The 19075-nt window shown below is 37.3% G+C and overlaps 2 protein-coding genes across 3 annotated transcripts in view; both read left to right on the top strand.

Annotated features, from left to right (window-relative positions):
* LOC134575162 (zinc finger protein 250-like) overlaps positions 1 to 19075 on the top strand; it is a 752315-nt gene that overhangs the window by 698573 nt on the left and 34667 nt on the right. The gene's annotated exons all lie outside the window — the stretch shown is intronic.
* On the top strand, positions 5430 to 18564 carry LOC134575177 (zinc finger protein 883-like). The gene is made up of 2 exons (XM_063434405.1): positions 5430 to 5484; positions 15971 to 18564. Exon 2 carries the CDS (start codon positions 16086 to 16088, stop codon positions 18183 to 18185), a length of 2100 nt encoding a protein of 699 aa, XP_063290475.1. The 5' UTR covers positions 5430 to 5484; positions 15971 to 16085; the 3' UTR covers positions 18186 to 18564.

Here is a 19075-nt window from a genome sequence, read left to right on the forward strand (position 1 = left end):
CCTACCTGTCCTTTTGTTCTGGGGCATGACAACCCCCCTCCCCTCCCCACCAACCCAGGTGAACCGCTGGCTTCTGCCCACCAAGCATGGATGGCTTCATAAGTGAGGTCCAGGGAGAGGGGACTGTCGGTCCCCTTCCCCAGCAGCAGTATGGTCTAAAGGGAGAAGAGACAACCGGTCCCTCTCCCCAACAACAGAAGTTCCCGCCTAGAGCGACAACCTGGTCTGCCTGAGGGGAAGTGCAGCCGGATTATTTCCTGGCAGGACCCTGGAAATACAAATGAGTGCTTGTGGCAGGAGGCCTTCTGGACAACTACACATTTTGGGAAAGGCCACCAGACTATCACAGACCCAGACCGATTGGAAGATATGTGACAACTCCCCTTCCATCGTGAGTTAGCCACAAGCTCCTGGAGCAGCCTGCTTGCCAGCCTCTTGCCCACAGGGTCTGGTTACTGGAAGGGGAAAAGGCTAATCACTGTTCCAGTGTGGAGGATACAACAGGGAAAGTCCTTGTAAGGCTAGAGCTCCCAGGACTGCGTGTCGTCCAGTGCCTGGGGTGGATAGAGCAAGTTCCCCATTCGGCTCCAGGAGGGAGCGGTTCCAGAGCCCCAGTCAATCCACGGCGACTGTGGGCAGAGGTGCTGCGGTTTGTCCCCTGTTCTAGCTAGGAAGTGGTCCTTGATGAGGGTACCTACCATGGGTACGGGGAGTTCCGTTACAATAATAATATATAATTCTCTATAATACTATATAATGATATATAATTCTCTATACTATACAATGATATATAATTCTCTATAATATTATATAATAATATATAATTCTCTATAATACTATATAATTGTGGTGAACAGAACCTCGCCACCGGTTCTTGGAGGGGCCTGCTCACCCGCCTTTTGCACCAGGATTATGGCCCCTGCAATAGACCTGGCTAAAATACTTTAAAAAGCCAGAAAGCAGCCCAGCGACACCTCAACAACGATGGGGAAAAAAACAAAAAAACTTCGCCAGTCCACAGATAAAGGCGAACTCTTGAGGTGACCACATGGAGCGGCGGGGCCTAAAATGGCGGTTGACATCAAAGAATACTCCGACAGCTTGGATGCTCTGCACTGCGGGGAGAATACAGAATATAAAGGGCCGGCAAGGCCAGCACAACCAGCAATGGGCCACCCGATTACCACAGAAATACTCACCGCTCTCCTCTCGGACCTGCGCCACTCACTGTCCACGGAGATCTAACAAGTAAGGGGGGACGCCAAAGAGTTCATAACTCACCTCACCAACTTTGTTCGGTTCTATATAACTTAGAAGGGCACTGTTCGGTGAAATCGTTCATCTGGATGAGGGGAAAAAAGCTCCAGGGTAAGACTATTGACTCTGTTCGATAATACTATATAATGACATATAAGTCTCTACAATACTATATAATATATAATTCTCTATTATACTATATAATAATATATAATTCTCGATAATACCATATAAAACTATATAATAATATATAATTCTCTATAATAATATATAATGATGTATAATCCTCCATAATACTATATAATTCTCCATAATAATATATAATTCTCTATAATACCATATAATACTATATAATGATATATAATTCTCTATAATAAATACCATATAATATATATAACTCTCTATAATACTATATAATGCTCTATAATGATATATAATTCTCTATAATACCATATAATATATATAACTCTATAATTCTCTATAATACTATATAATAATATATAATTCTCTATAAATCTATATAAATGATATATAATTCTCTATAATACCATATAATATTATATAATGATGTATAATTCTCCATAATACTATATAATAATATATAATTCTCTATACCATATAATACTATATAATGATATATAATTCTCTATACCATATAATACTATATAATAATATATAATTCTCAATAATGCTATATAATAATATGTAATTCTCTATAATACCATACAATATATATAACTCTCTATAATTCTCTATAAGTCTATATTTTTATTTATTTATTATTGCTATTTATAAAGAGTCAACAGATTCTGCAGCGCTGTACAATTAGTGGAGAAACGTACAATATACACAGACAAATACAAGAGGTAAGAGAGCCCTGCCCGTAAGCTGATATCTAGCCATTGGAGCTCTTTTATACAAAGTACTTGGCTAGATGGCCCGTGAGCTTACAATCTAAAGGATATATAATGATATATAATTCTCTATAATACCATATAATATAATATAATATATAATTCTCTATAATACTATATAGTAATATATAATTCTCTATAATAATATATAATTATCTATAATAATAATCTATAATTATCTATAATACTATATAATAATATATAATTCTCTATAATAATAATTTATAATTCTCTATAATACTATATAATAATATATAATTCTCTATAATAATAATAATTTACAGGGAGTGCAGAATTATTAGGCAAATGAGTATTTTGACCACATCATCCTCTTTATGCATGTTGTCTTACTCCAAGCTGTATAGGCTCGAAAGCCTACTACCAATTAAGCATATTAGGTGATGTGCATCTCTGTAATGAGAAGGGGTGTGGTCTAATGACATCAACACCCTATATCAGGTGTGCATAATTATTAGGCAACTTCCTTTCCTTTGGCAAAATGGGTCAAAATAAGGACTTGACAGGCTCAGAAAAGTCAAAAATAATGAGATATCTTGCAGAGGGATGCAGCACTCTTAAAATTGCAAAGCTTCTGAAGCGTGATCATCGAACAATCAAACGTTTCATTCAAAATAGTCAACAGGGTCGCAAGAAGCGCGTGGAGAAACCAAGGCGCAAAATAACTGCCCATGAACTGAGAAAAGTCAAGCGTGCAGCTGCCAAGATGCCACTTGCCACCAGTTTGGCCATATTTCAGAGCTGCAACATCACTGGAGTGCCCAAAAGCACAAGGTGTGCAATACTCAGAGACATGGCCAAGGTAAGAAAGGCTGAAAGACGACCGCCACTGAACAAGACACACAAGCTGAAACGTCAAGACTGGGCCAAGAAATATCTCAAGACTGATTTTTCTAAGGTTTTATGGACTGATGAAATGAGAGTGAGTCGTGATGGGCCAGATGGATGGGCCCGTGGCTGGATTGGTAAAGGGCAGAGAGCTCCAGTCCGACTCAGACGCCAGCAAGGTGGAGGTGGAGTACTGGTTTGGGCTGGTATCATCAAAGATGAGCTTGTGGGGCCTTTTCGGGTTGAGGATGGAGTCAAGCTCAACTCCCAGTCCTACTGCCAGTTTCTGGAAGACACCTTCTTCAAGCAGTGGTACAGGAAGAAGTCTGCATCCTTCAAGAAAAACATGATTTTCATGCAGGACAATGCTCCATCACACGCGTCCAAGTACTCCACAGCGTGGCTGGCAAGAAAGGGTATAAAAGAAGAAAATCTAATGACATGGCCTCCTTGTTCACCTGATCTGAACCCCATTGAGAACCTGTGGTCCATCATCAAATGTGAGATTTACAAGGAGGGAAAACAGTACACCTCTCTGAACAGTGTCTGGGAGGCTGTGGTTGCTGCTGCACGCAATGTTGATGGTGAACAGATCAAAACACTGACAGAATCCATGGATGGCAGGCTTTTGAGTGTCCTTGCAAAGAAAGGTGGCTATATTGGTCACTGATTTGTTTTTGTTTTGTTTTTGAATGTCAGAAATGTATATTTGTGAATGTTGAGATGTTATATCGGTTTCACTGGTAAAAATAAATAATTGAAATGGGTATATATTTGTTTTTTGTTAAGTTGCCTAATAATTATGCACAGTAATAGTCACCTGCACACACAGATATCCCCCTAAAATAGCTAAAACTAAAAACAAACTAAAAACTACTTCCAAAAATATTCAGCTTTGATATTAATGAGTTTTTTGGGTTCATTGAGAACATGGTTGTTGTTCAATAATAAAATGAATCCTCAAAAATACAACTTGCCTAATAATTCTGCACTCCCTCTATAATTCTCTATAATACTATATAATAATATATAATTCTCTATAATAATAATTTATAATTATCTATACTATATAATAATATATAATTCTCTATAATAATAATCTATAATTCTCTATAATACTATATAATAATATATAATTCTCTATAATAATAATTTATAATTCTCTATAATACTATATAATAATATATAATTATCTATAATAATTTATAATTCTCTATAATACTATATAATAATATATAATTCTCTCTAATAATAATATGTAATTCTCTATAATACTATATAATATATAATTATCTATAATAATAATAATAATTTATAATTCTCTATAATACTATATAATAATATATAATTCTCTAAAATAATAATAATAATAATATATAATTCTCTATAATACTATATAATAATATATAATTATCTATAATAATAATAATTTATAATTCTCTATAATACTATATAATAATATATAATTCTCTATAATAATAATAATAATTTATAATTCTCTATAATACTATATAATAATATATAATTATCTATAATAATAATAATTTATAATTCTCTATAATACTATATAATAATATATAATTCTCTAAAATAATAACAATATATAATTCTCTATAATACTATATAATAATATATAATTATCTATAATAATTTATAATTCTCTATACTATATAATAATATATAATTCTCTCTAATAATAATATGTAATTCTCTATAATACTATATAATATATAATTATCTATAATAATAATAATAATTTATAATTCTCTATAATACTATATAATAATATATAATTCTCTAAAATAATAATAATATATAATTCTCTATAATACTATATAATAATATATAATTATCTATAATAATAATAATTTATAATTCTCTATAATACTATATAATAATATATAATTATCTATAATAAGAATAATAATTTATAATTCTCTATAATACTATATAATAATATATAATTCTCTAAAATAATAATAATAATATATAATTCTCTATAATACTATATAATAATATATATTTATCTATAATAATAATATATAATTCTCTATAATACTATATAATAATTTATAATTCTCTATAATAATAATAATATATAATTCCCTATACTATATAATAGCACATTCTACCTGAGAGACTCTCTGCACTAATTACACTGACCGGAACCGGAAACTGTCGGGAACTAACAATGCGTTTCATTTACTTCCTTGTTATGCGGTCCATGTGCGTTCCAAAGTGCAGTGCCTCAGTGATGGTGAGTCTTGGAACGCAGATACCGGAAATTATGTCATGTTGACCTATATTTGGAACGCAAGCACTGAATCGAAGTCCCCTAGTACTTGACATAGACATGTCTATTGTAATTGAATTGCAGGTGGAACGCAAACCCGGAAGTTATTGGTAGGCCATGCAGAATGTGTTTCTTGTTTCCGGTTCCGGGTTCCAGAGTTCCAGACCGGTTGAGGTTGGTGACCATAGAATGAAATCTTTATTATTATTATTGTTATTATAATACCGAGAATAATCTAATAATCAGCAGCCAGTAACATCCTGATCTCTTTATATAACTGGAAAATATATCTTATTATACACTATATCTTATTATACACTGTATCTTATTATACACTGTCTGTATCTTATTATACACTGTCTGTATCTTATTATACACTATATCTTATTATACACTGTCTGTATCTTATTATACACTATATCTTATTATACACTGTATCTTATTATACACTGTATCTTATTATACACTATATCTTATTATACACTGTCTATATCTTATTATACACTGTAGCGGATTGGTACTGGGCTGTCCTACAACATTCATGGGAATAATTATATTCGGTTATATTGCCAGTTTAATGTGTGTAAAACTACTGTATTCCTCTGGTTGTACGGTAGAATCATTGGAATAAAACTACCGAACAACCAGACCACCTTGTGTGAAGTGTGCCTGCAATTACCGTTTGCAACAATGTTGCAAACGGGTAATTAACCGTCCGTACGTGTGGTCTTTGTTCTCTGGGTGGCCGCCATTCGGGATACGAACACGCGGCGGCGGCCATCTTAGAGTGCCGAACAGCGGTGTTTTGCCGTCGAGTGTCTGGAACCGAAATCGGACACTTGACTAGGCAAACATCGCTGAGTCCTCCAGACTCCCAATACTTAGTGGGGAAATTACCGAACGGCCCGCTATTCGGTAGAAAGAACCCCACGAACTGGGGGATTCATTCGAATCCTCGCCAGGCTACAGAACAGCAATAATTCGCCTGTTTCTATTCTCCTGTTTGTGACCGACCGCAGGGCCAAAATACATGGAACTGTTTTCGGACACTTTACCCCAGCGGTCGGTCAAAACTACACCTTGCCATAACTCCCGAACCCCTGGTCCGATCTGGGTGATTTTTGAGTATGTTGCTCACCCAGATCAGGGCTACCAGGGGATACCATTCTTAAAGGGGTACCCCTATATTTAGGGGTACATCCAGAAACTGTGGAAATTCATGTACAGTATAAGGGGATTATGATGCTAGAGGAGGGGAGGAGATGTGTGGGAGGGTACTGTTCACAGATTGGACAATGTATTGATTGATAGAACTTCCTCCCTTGCATGGGAGAGGGCTTTATAAGGCACTGTTGAATAAAGCTAGTGAGTTCTGCTCCTGAAACTGTGTGTCGTCCAGTTATTGGGATTGCTGTTGGGATACTGCTGTATTACTTTACCTGCTGGAAACCTTGCCTGTGGATTTACCATCACCTTGTTCATGAGCCTCATTGGGATCTCTAGTGGAGAATAGCTGTGAAAGATCGGCTCTCCGCTACATACACTATATCTTATTATACACTATATCTTATTATACACTGTCTGTATCTTATTATACACTATATCTTATTATACACTATATCTTATTATACACTATATCTTATTATACACTATATCTTATTATACACTATATCTTATTATACACTATATCTTATTATACACTATATCTTATTATACACTGTCTGTATTTTATTATACACTGTCTGTATCTTATTATACACTATATCTTATTATACACTATCTTATTATACACTATATCTTATTATTCACTGTCTGTATCTTATTATTCACTATATCTTATTATACACTGTATCTTATTATACACTGTATCTTATTATACACTGTCTGTATCTTATTATACACTATATCTTATTATACACTGTCTGTATCTTATTATACACTGTATCTTATTATACACTGTCTGTATCTTATTATACATGATATCTTATTAAACACTATTGCTTTAATGGGGAAAGTGATAGGAACTAAATGTATCAGAAAAGCTGTGGCAAGAGGAACGGGGGTAACCATAGGTGGTAGGTAATTGAATAGAAAGGTACTTGCCGCTCGGGGAGTATACCGAGGGGACTTATAACACAAGTATACGCACACTTATGCTCCGAAACCCGGGAATGGGGAGAACTGACATACATTGCACAATGGGAGAGAGACCTGGGTGAAGAACTTGAAGGAGTAGAGTGGCAGGAAATATGGGAGACAAGCAGAACAACCTCAGTATTTGTAACATTACAGGAACAATCTCTTAAAACAATGTTCCGTTGGTATACGACCCCAGTCAAATTATTTAAGATGCGCAAAACCACCACGGACGAATGCTGGAGAGGGTGCGGGGAGAGGAGGACTTACCTGCATATGTTGTGGAGGTGCCCAAGAATCACTGGATTCTGGAGGGCCATACAGGACCTTCTGACACAGGTTTTTTCCAGAGCCCCAGACTTAGACCCGTGGGTGTATCTCCTAAATAGAACTATAGACGGCTGGACGAGAAGGGAGCAAAAACTGATTCGCAAACTTACCTTGGCCGCAAGGCGAGCGATCGCATACACATGGTTGAAACCGGAGGCACCACACGTAGCGAGTGTTATTTCACGGATCAGGGAGGTGCGCCTTATGGATGACTTGACGGCTAGGATAAGGGGGTCCTCGGGAGCATTCAGTAGACTATGGGAGCCATGGGATGAGAGTCCGCTAGGCACCTAGGGTGCGCGGCGAGACTTCTGCAGTCCTGAGGATCGGCCGGGAAGCTCGCGCCCTCTTCCCTCCCCTTCCTCCTCCCCCCCTTCTCCTTTCCCCTCTCTCCCCCTCCTGCGCGGTTTCCTCCCTCGTGCTTCAATGCCCCATCTTGCCTCTTCTCTATACTTTCCTACTCTGTTCTTTCCACTTACTCTCTTCTCCTGTTGGCTACCACGAACCTCTCCTATAGGGAGTGGTACAGCGAACCCTGCATTCGAATTAAGAGATGGAATACCTTATGTCTTATCTAGGATGTTGAATAAGTGATAGTGATACCTAGGTTCATGTTAAAAACCCTGTTTCAATGGACACATGCAATACGCCTCTACAGGGATGTCCCTGTGCTATGCTGAGACATGCAAAGAATATGCTTTAAACATGTCAGACTGTGATGATGTATTGCACAACAAAAATAAAGAATTTAACCCCTTAATGACGGGTGAGGTCCGTCATTCAGGGGATTGCTTTAACAACGAGTGACGGACCTCGTCCGTCACCCGTTAAAATTAACCCCAGATCGCGGCGATCGCGGGGTTAATGGTGCTCCGTTCTGCCTCTGTATTAGAAGACTTACTCAGAAGACTTAGCTTAGCATAATTTGGGGGGTTTGAACTTAGTGGCACATATGAAATATACAAAATGCCCAGCAAAAATGCAATCCGTATGTAAAAAAAAATGCACAAAATTATTTTTTACCACATACTTTGTCTTATATTGGTGAAATAATGGGGGCATGTTAAGGCACAATATGCACCTTATGAGATACCCTGGAGTGTCTTCTTTTACAAATGGTAGGCCTTTGTGGGGTTTTTTGAACAGTCAAACTGTTATAATACCCCAAATGGAAGCATAGGCTCATTAAATCCGTCTCTCAAAATTCTACTGTGAATACTGAAAAGGACAGGTCTCCTATATGGCACTGTAGCTTCACGAAATAGTGCCAAAGACATACAAAGGGGGTGTCATTTTACTCAGCAGAAGTAACTGAACACATAATAAAACTTTGTACAGGAATAGCACACACCAACTTTACAAAATACACATGAGAAGTTCTTTGTTATAAGTTTGTCTGCCAAGACCCCCCAAAAAAACACAATTTGACTCCAATATTTAGCAGAGGTTGGCAGTGAAATGGCTACGTAGAAAGTGTCAAAACAACCTTAGGTAAATAGCCTGTGGTGTCTACTTTATATAAATATATACTTTTGTGTGGCAATTTTGTTTTCTTTTATGGCTATTAAGCTTACAAGACAAACATCCAAATTCTAAAATCGCTCCACATTAAAAGTTTATTTTACTCCTTGTGCTTTGTGACCTGTAACTACCAAAAAAAACGTGAAATCCCAGACACATTATATATTCTGTAAATCAGAACAACTAAATGAATTTATTTTTAATTACTTTCCTTAACCTGCACTAATTGTGCACACATTATTATTGCAAAAGCTGTAAAAAAACAACAACTATTGAGTGACCCATTGGCACCTATACATTTACCCTTTTGGGTTTCTACCATGTTTCTTTCCCCTAGCTGGACTCCCCCTATATATTATATTTACATTGACTGAAGATTCCAGGAGATCTCCGCGTTACTCTATTGCTAGAAGGGAAGTTAAGTGTTGTAATATGCACTTAAGCACTTTATTATCTCAAATTAGTGCAGTTACACTTATATGCACTTTATTTGATTCAAGCACTTTAACTGTGTGATATTGTGAAAGATGCTGTATTTTTGTTATATTTGTATTTTATTATACACTGTCTGTTTCTTATTTGTTTTAGTTTAATAATTTTTTTTAATTCTGTTTTTCAAAAAAAAGAAACAGAAATGATTTCTAGATACAGTATCATGCTCTCAATGCTAATTATAAATAGTACATCCCACTATATTAGAGATCAATATACACGAATTACAACAAACAAAAACATACCTGGATGGATAGTAGAACCGCCCTTTTCACCCTCTACAGAGAAAAAGTAAATCTGTTAATATCACTCTATTCCCGTTTCATTTGTGCTCTCAAGGATAGTTTGCCATTCTTTTAAGATATTTCCCACACATCTGGCCCTACCACTCATCCAATTTATACCTTGTTCCATAATGCATTGAAACAATATTTGTTCTCTTATTTGTGGCCAGTGTATCATAGCTGATGTGCCCCAATTTCTAGCTATTAATAGCTTAGTGGCTACAAAAAAGTGAACTATCAGTATTAGTTGTTTTTTATTTAATTTTAGCCATTTCAAATGTAGCAAAGCAATTTCAGGTTTAATATCTAATTTATATTTTCCTTCTCGCAAACCGTTTGCCACATTTTTTTAATGAATTCACAGCTCCACCAAATGTGAAGGTAGTTCCCCTCTGATTTCCCACATCTCCAACATTTGTAACTGTTTCTAGGAGAGAATCTCGCTAGCCGGGTAGGTACTAAACACCAGAATTTTATTAATTTAAACAGATTTTCTAAAATATTAGTGCAGTAAATCAAATTGTTGTATTGTTTCATTACATCAAACCATTCTGATTGATTAAATTCTGTACTCAACATTTTCGACCATTTCTCCCTAATTTCTTGATTGATATTGGATTTAATACATATATGCATTTGTACGCGTTAGACATTACTTTTGTTACTTTCTGAAGATTTCCCTATTATTCAAAAAATCCTCCTGTTGAAGTTGACCAGATTTCTTACCTTGTTTATACATTAATATTTGTTTTATGTTAAATATATCTGCGTCCTTTCATGCTATTAGATTCAAATCTTGAACTTTAGTTTCCAACACTTTAATGTTTGATATCCAAACCTGCCTCTGTAATCCCAAACTTTCTTTAATTTGCCACCAAGCCCTCAATAAATTCTCCATCACATAACTGTTTTCCTTTGGTCTGTCATATCTGTCATAATAGATATTCCAGATTATAATAGAACGGTCCTCTGATCTCATCATTTGTTTCTCCAATTTATACCATATCTCAGATTCTTTTCAGTTTATTACTTGTATCGTGTATATATATATGTCCTATAATATTAACTTGGTAATAATCCCTAATCAGGGGGAAACCTAGACCACCTTTTGTAACCGGTAAAGTTAGTGTTTTAGTAGCGATTCGTGTTTTTTTTAGTTTTTTATCACACCACACATACTTTAAAAAGCTCGAGTGGGGCATATCTAGCCAACTTTCTGGGATCTCTAGTAGTACATATCTAAAAAGGTACAGCCATGTGGGTAGTATATCGGCCTTTATCGAATGTATCCTGCCCATCCATGACATTTAATTCAATTAGCAACCACTGAATAAGACTCAACCTCTTTAATCAAAGCTGGCACAGATATCAATGGATCGCAAAGCGTCAACATAACATCATCCGCATACATGCAGATCTGATGTTCCTCCAGCAACAGGCAGGCCTCTTATTTCTTTGTTCAATCTGATCTTTTGAGCCAGTATTTCAATTGTTAAAATGTAAATTTTATAAAAAACCCGGAGGCTCCTATTATGCTGCACTCTTTCTTTAATTCCCTTAGCTGCAAAGAAATAACAAATTGAAAACAGGTATAAACATCACAATGACAATATCTGCCTAGTAACATGAACATCCAATCAGCGACATCCTTATCCTATAATAGGCGGAACATCGATGACCGCTCCCTCGGTTAAGTAGAACTCTCACAGTTTTCTGACTGTGGGGTTTTCTTTATTATGATTATTGTATGATATGTTCATTGTATTTATGACTCATTAATTGATATTACTGGTACCTCTGGGTGCTGGTTTCGTTAATCTTGTTATTTTTTTATGCCTAATTTTATTGGTTTATGCCAAACTGTATTCCCCTTTGTAACGGATCACCTGGCACCCCGACTGGGTACCTCTGTTGAAGGATGCTCCTAACGCTTCCTGAGGGCTCCAAGTACTCCAGCCGACACCATAACCACCATAGACTTCTTCAGAGAGCAAGACAAGAACAAGCTCTTACAAGAGCTTAGCAGTGAATATAGCAAGAGAGTATGCAGAGCATGGGGAACAGTGCAATAAAAACAAAGGGAATCATAAAAATTATGGACGATAGACATATTTGTGCACAATCTAGTTTTGTCATGATTTATCCGACCTGGATTTGGATTATAGATTCGAGGCGGATCATAAACCCTCTACTGATGTGATTGCCACTGACACTTCTGGCTCTGATTTGTGTAAAGATGGTAAAATACTTGACCCTTTTGAGCCTGATGACTCACGTCGTCACCGGCAGAGCATATGGTGTACTATGTCACATGCTTGGTCCCCAAGCCTCTTTATAAGGCAGCCCGAGATAAATTGCGGGCTGAATGCCCATGCCCCACTGTACCAGAGGATGTCTGCAAGACTCCCCAAGTCGACCCCAAAATGATACAATTCTTGGGCAAAACTGGGTGGAACCCAAAAAAGGTTTTGGATTGTTCCCTTTACAATTGACAGGATAAGGTCTTAGATATTTTGGGTCCAGCGACCAAGATTTTTGAGGCTGTGTAAGAATCCTTGGCTCAAGACGATGTATTAGATCGTCTCACAATTACAGTCTGGATCCAGAGGGTGATATGCTTGATCAGCAATACTAACACTGCACTTGCCACAGAGCGCCGTAAGTCAGTCCTCTTAAAGATAGAGCCAAATCTCATTAATATGATGATTACAGAGCCAGGCGCTATAGCGAAAGGATTCCTGTTTGGCAAGTCTTTTGTGAAAGACCTGGGCTCCTATGTCCAAACATTTACAGCTGTAACGGAACCTTCCATTAATGGACGCTTCCTAGCTTACGCCGAGGACCACAAGCACCGCACTGGACACCACAACCACCGTAGACTCTACAACCGCCGTAGCTTAACTGGAGCCTCGCCGTCTTCCGTCCACCCTAGATCGGCTTCTGTCCTCCAGGACCGTGTGGGGAAGACCTCTCCTCCAGGAGAGCGTATCAGGAACAAGCTCTTAAAAGAGCTAAGTGATTCAAGCTCAGGGGAGTATGCAGAGCATAGCAATCCCCAGTGTGATTATAGCAGCTCCCTCCAATAACCAGACAAGGCTACGTATTGAGGGTCAAACAGGATCTCATTTACTTGGCACCAAAGGGCCTTCTTTTATGCAGGTTTACATAGGACCACCCACAGGGCTTTACAGAACAACCAATAACACATGTACATTACAGAAAACACTCCCAGCAATTACACACAAAATCCTCCCCCTCTGCCTGTGATATAATTATGGTACACAATAGGTTAACATAATTATCACAAGCAGGAAAAATAGTTTTCATACATGTACTGTAACTTTAAAACCACACATCCAATCTTCATAAAAATTATTAATCAGCATACTTGAAATATGAACATACTCAAAAATCATGCAAATCCTTCCATTAGTTCAAAAGTTAGTCGGAAGTCCTTTGTGACCGACCGCAGGCACATTTTCCTGCTCAAAACAGTTCCATAGATTTGGGCTGTGCGGTCGGTCAATTTCACACTGAAAAAATGACTAAGTCCCATTTGAACGTGCGTTCGAATCTTCGAACGGGACTTAGTCTCTGTGGCTGAAAACTCGGTGCAGGAGAAGGTAAGAGTCAACGGTGTTCGTTGAAATATGAAGCCGATTTCAGTTCCATGGATTTGGCTACACATACCGCTAACCTCGTTCGAATGAACAAAGATGGCCGCCGCCACGTGTTCGTTTGTCGAATGGCGGCCACTTTGACTACTTCAGCACTTCGGCTGCATCCGAAGTGCCAATTTAAAGCTGCAGAACTGCTCCAATACAATTTAAAGGGGCAGCAAGAGTCTTTTGAAATCCAATCTGCTAAAACAGTCTTTAACAGGCAATCTCTTCCAGGGGCCATAGTCTTAAAGGGGCATTGTTCTCCAAAGTCACAATGTGCCCGCCGACGGTTCTTAAAGGGCCATACACAGCATAATAAAATACAATATGCCCAAATGCTGATTTAAGAGGGTACAATCTCCCTGGGGCCATAGTCGCAGGGGAGGAGGCAGGCAAACAGGCCTCTCCAGGACAAAGTGGCGAAGGGCACTTCGTCACAACAGCCTTAGACAAGGCACAGTCAAATATGAAGAGGGTATTTCACCCTATGGTTTTTACTGGGGCCGGCAGAGCAAGGGGCCGTCTGTCCGGCAGAGTTAAGAGGTTCACTCCCGAACCAAGGCTCCTACACGGGGAGAACCCCCTTTCCTGAGCAGAGGTTCACTCCGACCTTCTTCCTTCAATGAAGCAGACCCTGGGTGTCAAGAGGTGCACGAGGTAAGCTATTTCACTCAATTTTCTTCCCCTTTGGTAATAGGGGGCAGACATTTTTTCCATGTCTGGGCTCTTATTACATCAGAAACTCGGGTACCCCTGGCTGTCAACGGGTATCTAATAGATTTTGTGTCTCTTCCTACACAACTTTCCCCACCCAGGGAGATAGCCAAAATTGGCGTTCAAATTATTATTATTATTTTTTTTCTGCATTTTTCACACTCAAACAAATATTAACGCTAACTTTGGCCAGTGTTTGTGACCAAGTGGCTACTAAAAAAGACTGGCCATACCCCATTTGCAATACTTTGGATTGTCTACTATTGCAAATGGTATGCCATCATGGGGGTAATTCTCATTCCTGGGCTACCATACGGTCTCAAAGGCAACGTAACTAATCTGGCGAATTTCAATTTCAAATGTAACGTGCTATATTTGACCCTGTAACTTCCCAAAACACAATATAACCTGTACATGGGGGTACTGTTTTACACATGAGACTTTGCTGAATACAAATATGTGTATTTTATTGCAGTAAAAGCAAACAGTATTATGACATTCACAGTTAAAATGTCATGTAGACCAAAAAACAAAATAACTTATTTTCTCCCATTGTTTTATACATATAAAATTATGTTTTATAGCTAAATATTTGATGTTCCCCTGAATAAAATGATATATAATAAGTGTGGGTGCACTTAATATGGAAGACACGAATTACGGTTTGACAGACATATAGCACAAATTCCAGGTTTCGTTTACATTTTGTTTTGATCACAACGTGTTCGTTTGGCTCAGTCCTTAAGGGGTTAATAGTTCTATCAGAGCTTATTTTTTTATATACCGTTAGAACTACATAGATATTGCTGACATGTTTGCGAGATGAACTATCTCCAGTTTAATAGGTTTAGCACTCATATTTAAAGAACTTAAATTAAAGGTGTTTGTTTTGTGTTCATAGATTTGCAGAATAACATTGGAATTAAAGAATTACTCCAAGCATAATGACCACTTCAGTATTTCGAAATAGTCATAGTGCCTGGAGTATGTATGCCCTATGAAAAGCACATGCTGAGTTCAACCTCTTTGCTGCTGTAGGTGTAACTCTACCTCTAGCAACATCATTGAGGCATCACTAGCTAGCCCACAGTAAGAGTACCGGGCTAGCTAATGTCAAATCTGCATGTATTTCCATGCAGAGAGCAGCATTGGTTGGCTGAGAGTTATGAACTCATGCTATGACACAATAAATAAGTAGAAGCCGGGTGCCATCAACCAGCCTACCGAGGACACCTGGTGCCTAATGGGGACCCATGGAAAATGGTTTGCCTTATTACTGGGGCTCGACGCTGGATTATTCCTACTGTCATAACTACTACAATCCATCATGAACACCTGTAAGTAGTAAACAGTGCTGATTGTTTTTGTCTTTTCCTATACCCTAGCATTGGTCTCCAGTAGCTCACTGGGCATGGCAGTTTGGTTGCATTATGCAATTTTGTTTTTTATTCGATACCTAGCAGTTTTGTCCCCCAAATGCTGTTTAAGTTTAAACTTTGTCCATTTGCCTCTTTCCTACAGATTTAATCAGAAACAAACATCCACTGGATTAAGCTCCTTTGTTTTTACTCCAAGTATAAGTCACAGTATGAGAAGGACTACAAGGGATTCATCATGAAACAATATAGAAACTAACATGTATTCATCCACAGAACATCCACAGATACAATATCTATCTACATATATTAAGGAGGAACCAACCTTGTGTCAAAAAGAAAATCTAATCAACATTTCGACACCCAAAGAACATCCGCAGGTAGAATATATATCTGCTCATATTAAGGAGGAACAAGCCTTGTGTAAAGAAGAAAATATCACCAACATATCTAGACCCAGAGAACATCCACTGATAGAATACCCATCTACTCATATTAAAGAGGAACCAGCCTTGTGTGAAGAAGGAAATCTTACAGACAATTCTGTACCTACAGATCATCCACAGACAGAATATCCATCTACTCATGTTAAGAAGGAACCAACCTCATGTGAAGAATGCAATCTCACAGACATTCCTAAACCATCAGAACATCCACAGATAGACTATCCATCTTCTTATATTAAGAAGGAACCGGTTTCATGTGAAGAAGGGAATCTCATGAATATTTCTACAAAAACACAGCATCCATTTACTTATATCAAAGAGGAACCATACTCATGTGAAGAAGGAAGTCTCACAGACATTTGTACCCCCAATGAACATCCACAGACGGAATATCCATCTACTGATATTAAAGAGGACACAGCATCATATAAAGGAAAAATCATAAACATTTCTGCACCCACAGAACATCAACAGACACAATATCCACGTACTCATATTAAGGAAGAACCAGCTTTATATTCTTGTCCTCAGTGTGGTAAATGTTTTAATCTAAAACCTTACCTTCAGAAACACATAAAAACACACACAGGACAGAAGGCATTTTCTTGCTTACAATGTGGGAAAGGATTTACAAAAAAATCCTATCTTGATAAACATCAGAAGATTCTCACTGAAGATAAACCATATTTTTGTTCTAAATGTGGAAACCGTTTTAATCAACAGTGTGCTTTTCTTAAACATAAAAGTAGTCACGTGGGTGAGAAACTATATTCATGTTCGGAGTGTGGAAAATGTTTTTTCCGTAAATCAGTTCTTTTAAAACATCAAAATGTTCACACAGGAGAGAAATTATATTCGTGCTCAGAGTGTGGGAAACATTTTAGCCAGAAATCGAATCTTCAAAGTCATCATAAAATTCACACAGGAGAGAAACCGTATTCTTGTTCTGAATGTGGAAAGTGTTTTACACATAGGACGGGTTTGCATTCACATAAAAGAATTCACACAGGAGAGGGGCCGTTATCATGTTTTGAATGTGGAAAATGTTTTACGCACAGACAAAGTCTGGAATTACATAAAAGAATTCACACCGGGGAGGAACCATTTTCTTGTTCGGAATGTGGAAGATGTTTTATTTATAAAGAAAATCTTCTTACACATCAGAGGATTCATACAGGAGAGAAACCATATACTTGTTCTGAATGTGGGAGATGTTTTCGCCATAGGTCAAGTCTTGTTAAACATGAAAGAATTCACACAAGAGAGAAGGCGTATCCAAGTACAAACGCCCAAGAGAAGCCATATTCCTGTACTGAATGTGGTGAACGTTTTATCAATCATTCTTTGTTTATTAAACATCAGCAAGTTCACACTGGAGATGAACCGTTTTCATGTATTAAATGTGGGAAATGTTTTGCAGACAAGGATGCTCTTGTCAGCCATGAACTACTTCACGAAGGTGAAAAACCATATTCCTGTGCGCAGTGTGGCAAATGTTATAGTCATAAAAGGAAACTTGCCAGACATGAAAAAATTCACACAGGTGATAAACCGTATTCTTGTTCAGTGTGTGGAAAATGTTTTGGAGATAAAGCAACTCTCATTGGTCATCAGAGAACTCACACAGGCCAGAAACCGTACTCATGTTCTGAGTGTGGCAAATGTTACCGTCATAAAGTCAATCTTGTGAGACATGAAAAGCTTCACACAGGAGAGAGACCATATTCCTGTTTCGAATGTGGGAGAAGGTTTATCCAAAAGTCAGTGTTTGTCTCACATCAGAGAACACATACAGGAGAAAAACCATTTTCTTGCTCTGAATGTGAAAAACGTTTTAACTGCAAACAAAGTCTTGTAAAACATCTTCTCGTTCATGCTGGGAAAAAACCATATTCTCGGTTTCAAAGTGTTTGAAATTGCCCAATTTGCTATGAAATCTATAGAGTCCTAGAGATTAGGATTGAGGGCATTCTCTTAATCATTCCATTGAGATGGGGATTTTGTTTTCAAATAAATTGCATATTGTAAGGACCTGGTCACACTTTAAAAATATTCTCGTAATTCATATGATCAAGTTAAACGTTAGGCACTTGGCACGAAAAGTAGTGTGAAATATTTTTAGGAATAACATATTTTCTTTGAGTAACATCAAAAGTGATTTAACCCATGACAAAATGCAGATTCATTTGTTTTGTTTTTATCAGAGTTTGCAATTTTTGAGAAATTGCATGAAAAGTGATTAGCTGTGTTCTAGAATACAGGAGTTTGTTTTTGAAAAGTACTGCTTCATAAAGAAAAAAGTCTCAAGTTAATAGACTGGAATTTCTTGAAATATGGTAAATATTTTTATCCAAAATAATTAAAACCTTGCATAGTTTTCTCACATTAAAAAAAATAGTATGAGTGCCACCTGACTTGGTAGGTGTAGACAGAAGAGGTGTTGTACATTTATTTAGTATTCCCTAATATGTCCATAGTAAACACCAAAAGCCTGTATCACTATGTTTTTATTCGTGGTATATGTCTAGGAATATTAAAAGGTTACTCCAACCCTTAAAAAAAAAAAAAAAAGTTAATTATGGTTTATTGGGCACTATTCCTGGACTCCCACATAAACGTCAAATTAAATTAAAAAAAACAAAAAACAAAGCTATAAGTTACCTGAAATCTTGCATTGGCCAAAACTCCAGCATTGTGCTTCACTCCCCATCTGATGTGTTGGCAGCCATCGCATTTAACTGGCTCAGAGTGCATGCTAGTAACGGGATGGGACTATAATCCCCTTCTCGACCATAGACGTACCA

The sequence above is a fragment of the Pelobates fuscus genome, chromosome 10, assembly GCF_036172605.1.
Source record: "Pelobates fuscus isolate aPelFus1 chromosome 10, aPelFus1.pri, whole genome shotgun sequence".
In the NCBI taxonomy this organism is placed as follows: Eukaryota; Metazoa; Chordata; class Amphibia; order Anura; family Pelobatidae; genus Pelobates; species Pelobates fuscus.

Coding starts and splice junctions, on each gene's coding strand:
- LOC134575177 (XM_063434405.1), top strand. CDS start 16,086: ATGTATTCATCCACAGAACATCCACAGATACAATATCTATCTACATAT.